This window comes from Scylla paramamosain, chromosome 19 (assembly GCF_035594125.1).
Source record: "Scylla paramamosain isolate STU-SP2022 chromosome 19, ASM3559412v1, whole genome shotgun sequence".
In the NCBI taxonomy this organism is placed as follows: Eukaryota; Metazoa; Arthropoda; class Malacostraca; order Decapoda; family Portunidae; genus Scylla; species Scylla paramamosain.
In genome coordinates this window covers 784,541-800,000 of record NC_087169.1, presented here as the reverse complement: position 1 = coordinate 800,000, position 15,460 = coordinate 784,541, and the positions used below count along the sequence as shown (strand labels likewise).

At 43.9% G+C, this 15,460-nt stretch overlaps 2 protein-coding genes across 4 annotated transcripts in view; one reads left to right on the top strand and one right to left on the bottom strand.

Annotated features, from left to right (window-relative positions):
• The window catches only part of LOC135109529 (uncharacterized), a 48,076-nt gene that overhangs the window by 7,136 nt on the left and 25,480 nt on the right, over window positions 1–15,460 (top strand). The window contains exon 2 of the mRNA XM_064020922.1: window positions 15,390–15,453. The gene's annotated coding sequence lies outside the window, so the exon portion shown is untranslated. The remainder of the gene's footprint in view (window positions 1–15,389; window positions 15,454–15,460) is intronic.
• LOC135109533 (uncharacterized) overlaps window positions 787–15,460 on the bottom strand; it is a 112,120-nt gene continuing 97,446 nt past the window's right edge. The window contains exons 2-3 of one of the 3 annotated variants that reach the window (XM_064020929.1): window positions 15,007–15,149; window positions 787–1,950 (exon numbers count right to left, since the gene is read on the bottom strand). In XM_064020929.1, coding sequence (XP_063876999.1) covers window positions 1,476–1,950; window positions 15,007–15,128 — 597 coding nt within the window. In that variant the 5' untranslated portion in view covers window positions 15,129–15,149 and the 3' untranslated portion in view covers window positions 787–1,475. The remainder of the gene's footprint in view (window positions 1,951–15,006; window positions 15,150–15,460) is intronic. The other 2 variants (XM_064020928.1, XM_064020927.1) reach the window with 2 other exon arrangements.

The following is a 15,460-nucleotide window of genomic DNA, read 5'->3' as shown; positions in this document are numbered from 1 at the left end:
ACTACTACTACTGTGTGTGTGTGATATTGATAACAATTATAGTAAGAATATTACGACAAAAACTACTACTACTACTATTTTTACTATTATTACTACTACTACTATTACTAACATAAATACTACTACTGCAGCTTTTTTGCATTAATTCTTAAGTCAATACTATTAATATTCACATAGTTTTATTAGCAACAGTAGTAGTAGTAGTCATAGAGGTAGTAGTAGTAATAGCAGTTATAAAAGTAGTAGTAGTAGTAGTAGTAGTAGTAGTAGTAGTAGTAGTAGTAATAATAGTAGTAGTAGCAGTAGTAGTAGTACTAGCAGTAGTAGTAGTAGTAGTAGTAGTAGTAGAGAGAAATCGCGAATACTACCTTTACCACTACTAGTATTACTACTACTTCTACTTCTATTTCTTTCCACTCACAAAGGCTTCTATTCTCCTTACTTCTACTACTACCAATACTACTACTACTACCACTACTAGTACTACCACCACTAATATCACCACTACTACTACTACTACTACTACTAGTACTACTACTACTACTGCTACTACTGTTACTACTACTACTACACACGCCTGCTTATGAAGGTCGTGAACAGTTCCATGCGAGCAATGGCGCGTCACCTTGGTGGATCCCTGTCAAAGTGTCTTCTGAATTGTCTTTGCACTTCTTTGACATTTTCGTGCCTCCAGTAATAATTTATGACATGTTCTTTCTTCAAAGCTTAGTCTTACTTCTGCAATTATTATTTTAACCAACTACTTCTGAAAAAAAAATAAAAACAAAAAACATTCAATTAATTACAGCAAGTCAAACAGAGAGTACATTTTTGGATGACTCTCTCTCTCTCTCTCTCTCTCTCTCTCTCTCTCTCTCTCTCTCTCTCTCTCTCTCTCTCTCTCTCTCTCTCTCTCTCCCTCTCTCTCTCTGTCTCTCTGTTTATACAGATAGATACAGATAGATAGATGTACACAGATACAGACTTGTGCTTGTGGAGTATAAATGTAAGAGCATGAAGCACAGTGTGTTTCTCCCCACAGGCACCTCCCGCCTCGCGCCTTCCTCCCTCCCATCTCCCAGAGTCTACACACCTGCACTCTTGAGGTGAGTACACTTACTCTTTTCTTTCCTGGTAATTGTTCTCACTGTGTTTTCTATTGCACACACTCAGAAAGTAGAAAATGAGGCACTAACGAGGCAAGATTATATAACTCAAAGACTAAACACAATAATAATAATAAAAATGATAATAATAATAAAATAATAACAATAATAATAATAATAATAATAATAAATAGTTTATTAATAAGGCAGTTTACAAACTGAAAATGTACAGAGGGGGTGGGAAAATACTTAACATTATTCCTTAAGCTAAGCCTAATACAGAAGCGAAATACTGTTGATTAATGGCTCGCACCATGGTGGGAATCGCGCTGAGTCTGTCCCGGTCCGTGCGCGGCGCTTTTAGGGGCGTTATCTTGTTGTGGTGTCTGATGGCACGGACCAGGCGAGGTGCATCAGGCAGCAGCATGTGTCTGAGGCGTGGATGATGCAGAAGTCCTCTTCAAAACTTCTCCAGAGCCTCTCGGTGCCTGGTGGATAGTCTGGACGTCTGAACAGACTCATGGTGCTCAGGGGATCATCACAGGTGGTGTAGGCAGGGACAAAGATGACCCTGCACGCCCTCTTCTGCACTCTTTTCAGATGGAGCTGTTGAGTATGTGTGAGAGAGAAGGACCACGCTGGGGAGGCATACATGAGTTTGGGGAGGATGAAGGTGAGGCACACTCCCCTTAACTCGTCTGTCAGTGTCCCCAGCGACCTGAGTCTGCGCATCATGTACAGCTTGTAGGTAGCGGATCTTACGGTGCTGGCGACATGCTGCTTCCAGGTCAGCTGCTCGTCCACCGTGACTCCGAGAAGCACATTCAGAGGCACATCGGACCACCTAGAGGGGGTGAGGGTCCACTGTGAGCTGGGGAGGGAACACTAGTACAGAGGAGGTACAAAAATGCATCACCACAGTTTCGCTGTGGTAGATGGACATCCTCCTCTCCTCCGTCCATGTCTGCAGTCGCTCCAAAATGACTTGCAGTGGCGAGTATTCCGTGTTCCTGTTGGAGACTGGGACGCCCACGTCGTACACATACTTCCAGCCATGGGGGTGTCAGTGAGGGTGTCGTTAATGAGGAGGAGGAAGCATAGTGGGCTCATCTTGGTCCCCTGGGGGACCCCACATGTCAGCTGTTGGATATTAGAGACAGAGCCCTGATAGCGAACGGCCTGACGCCTCCCTGAGAGGGTGTTGGCTAGCCACGCTACCAGGTTGGGAGGGAGACCCAGACTTATTGCCTTGCTGAAGACAACAAAGTTGATCAACAAGATCAAAGGCTTTTTTGAAGTCCACAAAAGCAGCAGCTAGAGAGGTGTTTCGCTTGTCCAGGTGGCTGTGGATGAAGTCAAGGAAGCTGGTCAGGTAATGGGAGGTGGAGGTGGCTTTAATATTTCCAAACTGTCTGAGATCCACGGTATAACAAGTTTTGGTGTAGACCCAGTCATACACAAAATCTTCACAAATAAAGCTAGGGATGGGGGTGGTGATAGAGACTAGCCTGAGGTCACCGAGGGACTGTGGACTGGAAGCTTTGCGGATGGGAGAGACGTAAGATGTCTTCCAGTCCGCAGGGCAAGAGTGTTGGGAAAGAGAGGCGTTTATTATCGGGCATAGCGGTGTTGCTGGCTCTTCCCATATGGGAAGGTGAGTGGGTGTGGTGGATCTTGGTATCTTTAAGTATCCTTGGTATCTTGGTATCTTGGTATCTTTAAGTATCCTCATAAAAACATCTATCGCCTGGAAAGTAGTGGGAGGGGAGGGGACGGGAAGATGGGCAGGAAGTGGAGTGGTGTGGAGGGGAGGACAGGTCTGACAGATAGTGGCAAAGTGGTCGTTCATCTCCTAAGGTGCGAAATTAGAAGGAATGTGTGAGGTGCAAGGAAGAAATGAAGTGTGCTTTTGTAGGCCACACAAAGCTTTGCTGCTAGCGAACCACTGTCTGTTGTTGGCCAGCTTGAGGTGGTGTATCATGTCTGGGTAATAGCTTGACTTTGGCAGCCTTAATCTCCCTGATCTCTCTGTCTCTTAGTTTCCTCTATAGGTCCGGGCAGGAGTGGAACGACCATGTCCACTGATACATGAGTCTTTTAATGCGGGGCGTCATCCAGGGGGCATCAGATGTGTGCACTGTGACGCTCTCGGCTGGGAAGTAGCGGTGGAAGGCTCCTGTGGTGGAGGCGACGTAATTGTGCCATTTTGAGTGGACGTCCTCCACATGCAGCACCTCGGTCCACGGGTGTTGTGTCACCCCCTGCCCAAACTCCCTCTTGGCTGAGTCAGGCATGGGGCGGTGGGTCCTGGTGACAGCTGGCCGGGGGGTGGAGGTGGTGGGTGTGGGTGTCCACAGTATGGGGAGGTGGGTGCTCTGTCCCATGGGAGGCAGCGGCTTGGGGGCGAGTACTGCTGGCCTAGGTCTGTCAGTATAAGGTCGAGGGTGGCTTGCTGGGTGGTAGGGAAACCCACGACCTGGGTGAGGTGTAGCTGGTGTAAGATATCGCTGATATACAATCGCTGATATACGTTAAAGTCCCCACAGATGACCAGCTTGGCAACAGGATACCTCACACTTAGGGCATCAGCAGTGTCACTGATGTGAGTGGTGAGTAACTGTGCTGAGGTGGCTCGTGGGGGGTGGTACACGACGCAAACGATGATGGAGGCCGTGTGCCTGGGGTGGAAAGGGGGCGTAACTCTCACCCACAGGACCTCTACTCCGGCAGAAATGTTGACAGGCAGGTGTGAGGGGCTGAGGGTAGATTGGCAGAAAACGGCCACTACGCCCTTCCCCCCTCTTCATGCGTCCTGTCCTGAGATGATGGCAGAGCTGGTAGTCCTGCATCGTGCACACCTCAGGAACGACCTCCCACGCCTCTGTAACCGCCACAATGTCCGAACAGGTAGAGCTCACCGTCACAATCAACTCGTCCATCTTGTTGGCCAGAGACGTCGCATTAAATAAGAGGCGGGAGGGAAGACTATACTACACGCACGGCACTTCTGATTGTTTGTATTCCCTCTTCTCCACCCAGCGGTCTTCTCTGGCACTGGAGGTCACTGCCTTGATGGGACGCACCACACTTTTACCTCCTCTCTATCCGCGCTTCCGAAATAGTTTCAAAGTCTTAAGGCACTGTGTAGATGGCGCTGCAAACATCAACAAACAGACCTGGGTAGTGGTCCAAGTTTTGCCAAGATTCTGCTGCCATACAGGCTTAGATCAGGCAATATATTGCCTAAGGAGCTGCACGAGGGTCGAGTGCAGCCAAGAGTCAGTTACCTGTAGCCCACTGAAGAAAGCTAGCCGGTAGTTAGAAGCTAGAATATAATGTGGCCGATCAACACCGGCCCCACCCCCTCTGCACCGCTGTGAAAACCGTTCCCATGGTAACGGCGACGCCAAACCAATGAAGAAAACAAAGTGCAAAGACTTAATGGGATACTTGTTTGTTTGTCCTAGATGGATAGTTATGACAATGTAAACACATTGAAGGCATTGTCTCCTACGGAGATCAATAAACTGACAGCGGCGCAGCTAAAATGTGCACTGAGAACATCTGTTGCACATCAGCCTCATGAAGAGCAGCCACCGAGCTCTGAATTACTCGAAGAAATAAGAAATATTCGAGAAGATTTGGCAGCTATGAAGGAGATGAAGAAAGAAATAGAATCACTGAATACAAGACTCGATGAAGCCTACATGATTATCCACCAGCAAAACCGGTTCCTAGAATCCCTTGGCGCCAAAAAAAGGGTGCGGAACTTGGTTATAACTGGGGTCTCGGAGGATGACGATGGCCTGGGAACGACAGATGGAGAGAGGATCAAGACAGTGCTGGAAGCCGCGGGTTACGCCGGACCGATACCCACCGATGTATGGTCAACAATACGACTTGGACAGTCTGACGCACGGAGGAGACGCCCTATTCACGTGACGCTGGAAAGTCAAGATCAACGGAGCGACATCTTGCGAGTGGCGAAGAACTTGAAGGAAACAGGAAGAGACTTTGAACTGATTTGCGTCAAGAAGGACGTTCATCCGGCGGCGAGGAGAGAAGTGACAAGACTGAGCACCCGAGAAAATGAGAAGCAGAAACCAGACAACCAGGGAGTGGAAATTACGTATGACTGGCGGCGGCGAGTATTGCTGCGTGATGGTGTTGTGACTGATAGGTATTTCCCAAATTTTGGCATGGAAAGAATTGAAATGGGCAATTGAAAATATGCGCTTGTAATATCTTTGGTGTGAAAAATAAGCTCTAAAGCCCTGAAGTGATAAATGTTGCTTTAGAATTTGACATGATATGGATCACTGAAGTTAAGTAACGTTAATTAGTAGCGTGCCAGGTTTTGATTTATATATGAATAAAAGTAAACAAAATTGTTGGAGAGGAGGAATTATGATGTTGGTGAAGTGTGCGTTGGTACCATATATCACATGTGTCAACATTGCAGCAGAAGGACAAACATGGGTCGAGCTGTCCTGCTGCCCTGGGATGAGGCTTGGCGCCATGTATATCCCACCGGTTGACTCGCCCTACCACGACCTGGCGCTGCTGTGGGAGGGGCAGATGATCGACTGTGACGGTGCCATAGTGGTCGCTGACTTGAACGCACGTGTGGGTTGCCTACCAAGTAGAAATATAAACGGGAAGAGATGTGAATATGTGTGAAAGATCTTATAAGTAATTCCATGGGCCGGGCAATACCCAACATGTGTGAAGAGAAAGAAATGGTAGTTGTTAACCATTTGAAATATGATGGAAAGCAGCGACGAGGAAATTTATCTTTTAGGCGTAATGATCACTGGACATCGGAAATCGACCTGTGTTTATCGACCTGTGTTTAGTTAAGTATAGAAGTTTGAATGTCCTGAAAGACTTATGTACACGCCAACTTATGTGGTGCTCAGATCATGCGCCACTCACTCTAACAATTAACACTGACGTTTTTGAATGAGTAACGCCATCACGGCTACTTGAGCGCGCCAGTAACTTGGGTTGGACGCTCACACACAGTCCCCGCACCACAATATCGCGACAGGCCTGCACCATGACAAAGTGGATATAGAAGCGTTCGTGACGAAAATGGCGCTGTGTGAGCCGCCAACCCTGGGCCTGGTGAATGAGGAAAGTGTGCAGGATGTGGTTAAGTAAAGCTGCAGGGAAGTTAATGGAATAGCAAAGGAGTGTAAAAAGACGAATGTCGCGCGTGAGGGAAGTGTAGACCTAAGAAGAAAAAGACTCATGGAGGAAAATGACTGTGGGAAAATTTGGAAAGCAATTAACTGGAAAGGTGAAATTAATAGTAATGAAGGCAGTACCCAGCCTACTGAGAGTCAATTTAAAATTCATTTTGAGGAATTATTGAATCCAGTGACAAAGGAAGTTGGAGAGGTAAACTTTGAGCAGACACCAAGTATTCCCATTGTGGATGATCCTTTTACGTTTATAGAGGTGGAAACAGCTATGAGAGGGATGAATAAAAAGAAAAGTTTTGTTGGAATAAGTCCTGCCCTATTAATGAACTTTCCTATGAACTGGTTGATGTTTTTTCTTACAATGTTCAATGTAATTTTTGATAGTTTGTGTTTCCCACTAGCCTGGTGCTATAGTAAGTTAACTGTATTATTTAACTGTGGTGATCGCATGCTTTGTCATAACTACAGAGGTGTTAGTATAAAGGACATTCTAGCTAAACTCTATGATACACTTATTAGGAATAGATTGAAAATGTGGATGGATGTGAACAATTGTCAAGCAGGAGCAATGGAGGGAAGAGGATGCCTAGAGCAGATATTTACACTGAGATTATTGTGTGCTAATGTAAAATACAAGAAATTGAAGTTATACGTATTATTTATAGACTATCGTAAAGCATAAGATAAAGTACCGAAGTCGAAGCTGATAGAATGCTTAAAATCAATAGGATGTGGAAGATGGACGTTAAAAGCAATTTTTGTTATGTATCGCTGCACACGTAACGTGCTTAATAGTGCCATGGTGGAGTCGTCAGTGAAAGTAAGGGAAGGCTCACCTTCCAGCTGTCCAATATTTGTGATTTACATTAACCAGATGAATCGTATGCTGAAGGAACAAATAGCAACTAACAGCTTCTTGGGCGCACTGCACAGAACATCTCGGTATATGTGTATCAGGAAACTCAGAGTAGTCATCGATTATTGCAATGATTATGGAATTGTTCTTAAAAAGGACAAAATTATTTTTTTTGTTTGAAATAGCACTCATTGTGATAAAGTTCCATTAAAGATAGAGGGACACGTTATTAAGTACTGTGACAGATACAAGTTTTTAAGGGCCTGGTTTACCGACAGCGGTTGTATGAAGGACGTGGTGTCACTACACGAGGCAAAGTGTCAGTCAGTCGTCAACAAATTTTCTATAATTCGTGCCTCGAACCTTATTATGCATCCTTGTTATAAACGACTTGTGTCTGACGCGGCTGTGTTGGCTGAATAGAGATAGAGCTGCGAGTCGTCGCTGACAGACAGCAGTGTGTCACTCACCAGTCAGTACAATAAACTTATGAAATGTCGCCTGACAGAATAATTAATTTAATTACCAATAAGCCACAAGATGCAACAAAGTATCACACATATAAAACAATATTGAATTCTAGTCTTGGTGTCCATAATATTTATTCAGATGACACAATGTCCCTGATTTTACCTGTTTGGCATTTACTAGAATTCGACTGATGTCTCATGACTTTAAGATCGAGACCGGCCGTTAGAGTCGCATCTCGCGGGACTTGCGCGTGTGTGCATGTGACGGGCAGGCAACACAGACTGACCAACATGTACTGCTGGAGTGCGTACTGACGAGACAGGTCAGCCAAAAATATATGATAAGCAAACAAAATTTAGACGAGTTATTTAAAGGAACAGAAGACGTAAATGTTTTGTGTAGGTACGTGTGTGAAGTGTTGAATAGTTATAGGACCTAAAAAGAAAACAATACTTAATTAGAACTACCTATTGCATTAATATTGGTCAAATTGTGTTAGACGTTATGCTGAGTTATGTATCTATGTTAGTTATAGCATTACTGCTAGTAAGTGTTTGCTAATGCTGGTTACTTTGCATCGCCTAATCTTAAACAATACTTAAGTGAAAGTGTTGTTATTTATGTTTGTAAATGTATGATTCTTTATTTGGACCACTGGCAAATTTTGTACCTTTCACTTTACTGTATGAATAATTTCTTTGGTCAGTAAAAGTAACTAACTATCACGTTGGGCGGCGGGTGACCGGACCCTCGCATACGACGCAGGAGGTAGTTGCGTTCGTACGTTTGCACGGCAGCACACATTATCCTTTATGTGTCGACACGCACTCGCTAAATGTGTTCACAAGTACAACAATCTCACCAGGGCGAGCCTAAAACTAAAAACTAAGAGTTGAAAACTGAAAAAACCGAGGTCACTATCAATAGGTGGCGGGGAAGGCAGGAAGGCCAACATGCTGGCCGAGGCTGCTCTAGAGCGCCTAAGGTCACACGTTCTTTCCTTTCCCATGTGTGTGTGTGTGTGTGTGTGTGTGTGTGTGTGTTATAACAAAACAAGTGGCATTAAAAAGCACATAATTTACCAACAAGCATTGCACGACAACATTACTGCGGTGATTAAAAGTACTCCTGTAAAATACTACATGGCATCATACAAGCCAGGCAGAAGGGGAGCGAGGCCCAGCGACCTTGAAAACAGCTGAGTGACTAAAAAGAGAGAGAGAGAGAGAGAGAGAGAGAGAGAGAGAGAGAGAGAGAGAGAGAGAGAGAGAGAGAGAGAGAGAGAGAGAGAGAGAGAGAGAATAGTGCACTGTACAATTTTTTGTTTGTTATTTCCGTGAATAAATTACGGGGTCCATAAATAGTATTTTTATCTGTAATCCTGCACACACACACACACACACACACACACACACACACACACACACACACACACACACACACACACACACACTCACTCACACACACTGATAATAATAAAAACGATAAAAATATGAATCAAGGAAAGATGGTAAAGCGGACACGCAGGGTTGCAAGGAAGTAGTAGTAGTAGTAGTAGTAGTAGTAGTAGTATTAGCAGTAGTAGTAGTAGTAGTAGTAGTAGTAGTAGTAGTAGTAGTAGTAGTAGTAGTAGCAGTAGCAATAGTAGTAGTAGTAGTACTAGTAGTAATAGAAGCAGTAGGAACAGTAGTCGTAATAATAATTATAGTAGTAGTAGTAATAGTAGTAGTATTCATAATAATACTAAAAGTAGTCGTAATAGTAATATTCGTAGTAATAGTAGTAGAAGTAGTACTAGTAACAGTAATCGTAATAATAATAGTAGTAATAGTAGTAGAGTAGTAGTAGTGGTAGTAGTAGTCGTAGTAGTAGTATTAGTAGTAGAAGTAGTAGTAGTAGTAGTAGAGGTAGTAGTAGTAGTAGTAGTAGTAGTAGAATAATAGTATTAGTAGCAGTAGTAGAAGTAGAACGACTATTAGTACTAGTAGTTTTTTTTTTATGTAGGAGTGATAATGGCCAAGGGCAACAAAAATCTAATAAAAAAAAAATGCCCACTGAAATGGCAGTCCCACAAAAGGGTCAAAGTAGTGGTCAAAAATTGATGAATAAGTGTCTTGAAACCTCCCTCTTGAAGGAATTCAAGTCTTAGGAAGGTGGAAATACAGAAGCAGGCAGGGAGTTCCAGAGTTTACCAGAGAAAGGGATGAATGATTGAGAATACTGGTTAACTCTTGCGTTAAAGAGGTGGACAGAATAGGGGTGAGAGAAACAAGAAAGTCTTTTGCAGCGAAGCCGCGGAAGGAAGGGAGGCATGCAGTTAGCAACATCAGAAGAGCAGTTAGCATGAAAATAGCGGTAGAAGACAGCTAGATATGCAAAATTGTGGTGGCGAAAGAGAGGCTGAAGACAGTCAGTTAGAGGAGAGGAGTTGATGAGACGAAAGCCTTTTGATTCCACCCTGTCTAGAAGAGCAGTATGAGTGGAACCTCCCCAGACATGTGAAGCATACTCCATACATGGACGGATAAGGCCCTTGTACAGAGTTAGCAGCTGGGGAGGTGAGAAAAACTGGCGGAGACGTCTCAGAACACCTAACTTCATAGAAGCTGTTTTAGCTAGAGATGAGATGTGAAGTTTCCAGTTCAGATTATAAGTAAAGGACAGACCAAGGATGTTCAGTGTATAAGAAGGGGACAGTTGAGTGTCATTGAAGAAGAGGGGATAGTTGTCTGGAAGGTTGTGTCGAGTTGATAGATGGAGGAATTGAGTTTTTGAGGCATTGAATAATACCAAGTTTGCCCTGCCCGAATCAGAAATTTTAGAAAGATCAGAAGTCAAGCATTCTGTGGCTTCCCTGCGTGATATGTTTACCTCCTGAAGGGTTGGACGTCTATGATAAGACGTGGAAAAGTGCAGGGTGGTATCATCAGCGTACGAGTGGATAGGACAAGAAGTTTGGTTTAGATCATTAATGAATAATAAGAAGGGAGGTGACAGGACAGAACCCTGAGGAACACCAATGTTAATAGATTTAGGAGAAGAACAGTGACAGTCTACCACAGCAGAAATAGAATGGTCAAAAAGGAAACTTGAAATGAAGTTACAGAGAGAAGGATAGAAGCCGTAGGAGGGTAGTTTGGAAATGAAAGCTTTGTGCCAGACTCTATTAAAAGCTTTTGGTATGTCCAAGGCAACAGCAAAAGTTTCACCAAAATCTCTAAAAGAGGATGATCAAATCTCAGTAAGGAAAGCCAGATCACTAATAGAGCGGCCTTGACGGAACCCATACTGGCGATCAGATACAAGGTTGTGAAGTGATAGATGTTTAACAATCTTCCTGTTGAGGATAGATTCAAAAACTTTAGGTAGGCAGGAAATTAAACAAACAGGACGGTAGTTTGAGGGATTAGAACGGTCACCCTTTTTAGGAACAGGTTGAATGTAGGCAAACTTCCAGCAAGAAGGAAAGGTAGATGTTGACAGACAGAGCTGAAAGAGTTTGACTAGGCAAGGTGCAAGCAAGGAGGCACAGTTTCGGAGAACAAAAGGAGGGACCCCATCAGGTCCATAAGCCTTCTGAGGGTTAAGGCCAGCGAGGGCATGGAAAACATCATTGCGAAGAATTTTAATAGGTGGCATGAAGTAGTCAGAGGGTGGAGGAGAGGGAGGAACAAGCCCAGAATCGTCCAAGGTAGTGTTTTTAGGGAAGGTTTGAGCGAAGAGTTCAGCTTTAGAAAATTATGTGATAGCAGTGGTGCCATCTGGTTGAAATAGAGGAGGGAAAGAAGAAGAAGCAAAGTTATTGGAAATATTTTTTGGCTAGATAACAGAAATCACGAGGGGAGTTAGATCTTGAAGGGTTTTGACATTTTCTGTTAATGAGGGAGTTTTTGGCTAGTTGGAAAACAGACTTGGCATGGTTCCGGGCAGAAATATAAAGTGCATGAGATTCTGGTGATGGAAGACTTAAGTACATTTTGTGGGCCACCTCTCTATCATGTATAGCACGAGAACAAGCTGTGTTAAACCAAGGTTTAGAAGGTTTAGGACGAGAAAAAGAGTGAGGAATGTACGCCTCCATGCCAGATACTATCATCTTTGTTATGCGCTCAGCACACAAAGACGGGTCTCTGACACGGAAGCAGTAGTTATTCCTAGGAAAATCAGCAAAATTCCTCCTCAGGTCCCCCAAACTAGCAGAGGCAAAACGCCAGAGGCACCTTCGCTTAGGGGGATCCTGAGGAGGGATTGGAGCGATAGGACAAGATAAAGATATGAGATTGTGATCGGAAGAGCCCAATGGAGAAGAAAGGGTGACAGTATAAGCAGAAGGATTAGAGGTCAGGAAAAGGTCAAGAATGTTGAGCGTATCTCCAAGACGGTCAGGAATACGAGTAGGGTGTTGCACCAATTGCTCTAGGTCATGGAGGATAGCAAAGTTATAGGCTAGTTCACCAGGATGGTCTGTGAAGGGAGAGGAAAGCCAAAGCTGGTGGTGAACACTGAAGTCTCCAAGAATGGAGATCTTTGCAAAAGGGAAGAGGGTCAGAATGTGCTCCACTTTGGAATTTAAGTAATCAAAGAATTTCTTATAATCAGAGGAGTTAGGTGAGAGGTATACAGCATAGATAAATTTAGTGTGAGAGTGACTCTGTAGTCGTAGCCAGATGGTGGAAAACTCGGAAGATTCTAGAGCGTGGGCACGAGAGCAGGTTAAGTCTTTGCGCACATAAACGCAGCATCCAGCTTTGCATCGAAAATGAGGATAGAGAAAGTAGGAAAGAACAGAAAAGGGGCTAATGTCAGTTGCTTCAGACACCTGAGTTTCGTGAGGAAAAGAAGATGAGGTTTAGAAGACGAGAGGTGGTGTTCTACAGATTGAAAATTAGATCTTAGACCGCGAATGTTGCAGAAGTTAATGAAGAAAAAGTTGAGGGGCGTGTCAAGACACTTAGGGTCGTCGATAGAAAGGCAGTCCGACCTGGGGACATTTATGGTCCCCTCCCCAGATGGGGACTCCGAGGCTGGAGTAGGAGTTGCCATGATGATTTTAAAATTTTTGAGTGAAGGGTGTGTGTGTTATTAGGTGCTTGTAGTTTTGTGTGGAGGAAGAGAGTTGTCTTTAGAGGGCAGGCTGTGACTGCCCCCTTGTGTTGTGACACACAAAGGGAAATGTTCAGTGAGGTCACAGCTGGGTTTAATAATAAGTTCACAGCACCCCCTGAACAGTGCTTTAGACCCCACTGGGAGTAATTATCGTTTCGGCAGGTAGTAACAGTTAACAGAAGCATAGTAGAAGACAGAGAGGGTTGCAAGGAAGTAGTAGTAGTAGTAGTTGTAGTAGCAGTAGTAGTAGTAGTAGTAGTAGTAATAGTAGTAGTAGTAGTAGTAGTAGTAGTAGTAGTAGTAGTAGTAGTAGTAGTAATAGAAACATTAGTAACAGTATTCGTGAAAGTAATTATAGTAGTAGTAGTAATAGTAGTATTCATAATAGTACTAAAAGTAGTCATAATATTAATAGTCGTAGTAATACTAGTAGAAGTTGTAGTAGTAACAGTTATCATAATAATAGTAGTAGTAGTAGTAGTAGAGTAGTAGTAGTAGTAGTAGTAGTAGTAGTAGTAGTAGTAGTAGTAGTGGTAGTAGTAGTAGTAGTAGAGCTAATATTATTATTAGTAGCAGTAGTAGAAGTGGAACAAGTATTAGTATTAGTAGTAATAGTAACAGAAGTAAGTATAGTAGCAGTAGTATTTGTAGTAGTAGTAGAAGTAGTATGTAGTAGTGGTAGTAGTAGTAGTAGTAGTAGTAGTAGTAGTAGTAGTAATAATAGCAGCAGCAGTAGTAGTAATAGTAGTAGTATCAGTAGTAATAATAGTAGTAACAGAATTGTAGTAGCACTAGCAATTGTAGTAGTAGCAATAGTAGTAGTACTAGTAGCAGTAGCAGTAGTAGCGGTAGAAGTAGCAGCAGTAGCAGCAGTAGTAGCAGCATTTATGTAGAGCGAGTGTGAGGTGCGGTTCACACCAGGTAGTCACTGTCACCGCCGTCCGTGACGTCATGAGTGGGGGGGAGGGAGCGAGGAGAGCACCTCGTGTGTGGGTGGTGGAAAGGGGAAAGGAGCGTGAGGCGGGTGGGGGCCGGAAGGAGTGGTTGGTGGGTGGGGGGCGGGAAGGGGCGGCTGGCAGGCGGGGAGTGGGAAGGAGTGGGTTGCTTGTAGGGGCCTGGCAGGAGTGGGTGGCGAATGGGTGTTTGGAAGGAGTGGATTAAAGGAAGGGGGGGAGGGAGTGGGAGGAGATAAGGACAGGAAGGCGTGCTGGCAGGTAGTGGCCTTGAAGGTGCTGCTGGCTTTTGGGCGGCCAGAAGCTGCTGCTGGAGGAAGTGGCACGGGAAGGAGTGGCTGGCGGGTGGTGGGGAGAGAGGTGGGGGTGTGGGGAGGAGGAATCACGGACTGACACAACAAGATGGCGTCTGTCTGAGAAGGTGGCAAGTGTAGTTTCCCGGGCCAGGGGCATGATGGGACTAACAAAACACCAGCAGGAAGTCTTTCTGTACACAACATGCACATGTACACAACACACGTGTGGCTGTACACCTGGCGGCTACTCAACACACCTGGTACACTACTGGTAGCACACTTCAGGGAGGGCTTGGCCAATCCTGGTTATCTTGACCACCACTAAGTCTTTGAGGAGGAACACAATGCGATACACACGCGCACCAGACAAGATACGCCGCCACACTGGCTGCAGACTGAGCGACGTCCCTTTGGCTCAGTGTTTCCAGGCCGTTCGGTACTTGAGCGACACACAAAGGTCTACTTGATATACAGGGACTTGTTCAACCAACGAACACACTCATATCCACCAAAAAAAAAAAAAGATAAATAAAAATAAATAAATAAATAAATAAATAAGTAAAAATAATCAAATAATTACTTTAGATTAAATTATTAAAATTACTATTGCTTCTACACTTACTACTGCTACTACTACTACTACTACTTCTACTGTGTGTGTGTGTGTGTGTGTGTGTGTGTCATATTACTGATAGCAATCATAGTAACAATAAAACAGCAAAAGCTACTACTACTACTATTACTACTACTACAATTACTAATATAAATACTACTACTACTGCAGCTGTTTTTGCAACAATTCTTAGGCATTATTATTGATATTCACATAGTAATAGTAGTAGTAGTAGTAGTAGTAGTAGTAGTAGTAGTAGTACTAGTGAGAAATCGTAAATACTACCTCTACCACTACCATTACTACTACTACTACTACTACTACTACTACTACTACTACATAGGCATGCTATTAAAGGTCGTGAACAGTTCCATCTGGTACAAACTTAGCTGTGTCACCTTGGTGGATCCCTGTCAAAGTGTCTTCTGAATTGTCTTTGCACTTCTTTGACATTTTCGTGCCTCCAGTAACACTTTATGACAGATGTTCTTCCTTCACAGCTTACTCTTACTTCTGACATTATTATTTTGCCCAACTGTTTCTGAAAAAAAAAAAAAATATCTGTGAATTATAGCTAGTCAAACAGTGAGTATATTTTTGATTACTCTCTCTCTCTCTCTCTCTCTCTCTCTCTCTCTCTCTCTCTCTCTCTCTCTGTCTGTCTGTCTCTCTATTTATACAGAGAGATACAGATAGATAGATGTACACAGTTACATTTGTGCACTTGTGCTTGTGGAGTATAAATGTAAGAGCATGAAGCACAGTGTGTCTCTCCCCACAGGCACCTCCCGACTCACGCCTTGCTTCCTCCCGTCTCCCAGAGTCTACACACCTGCACTCTTGAGGTGAGTA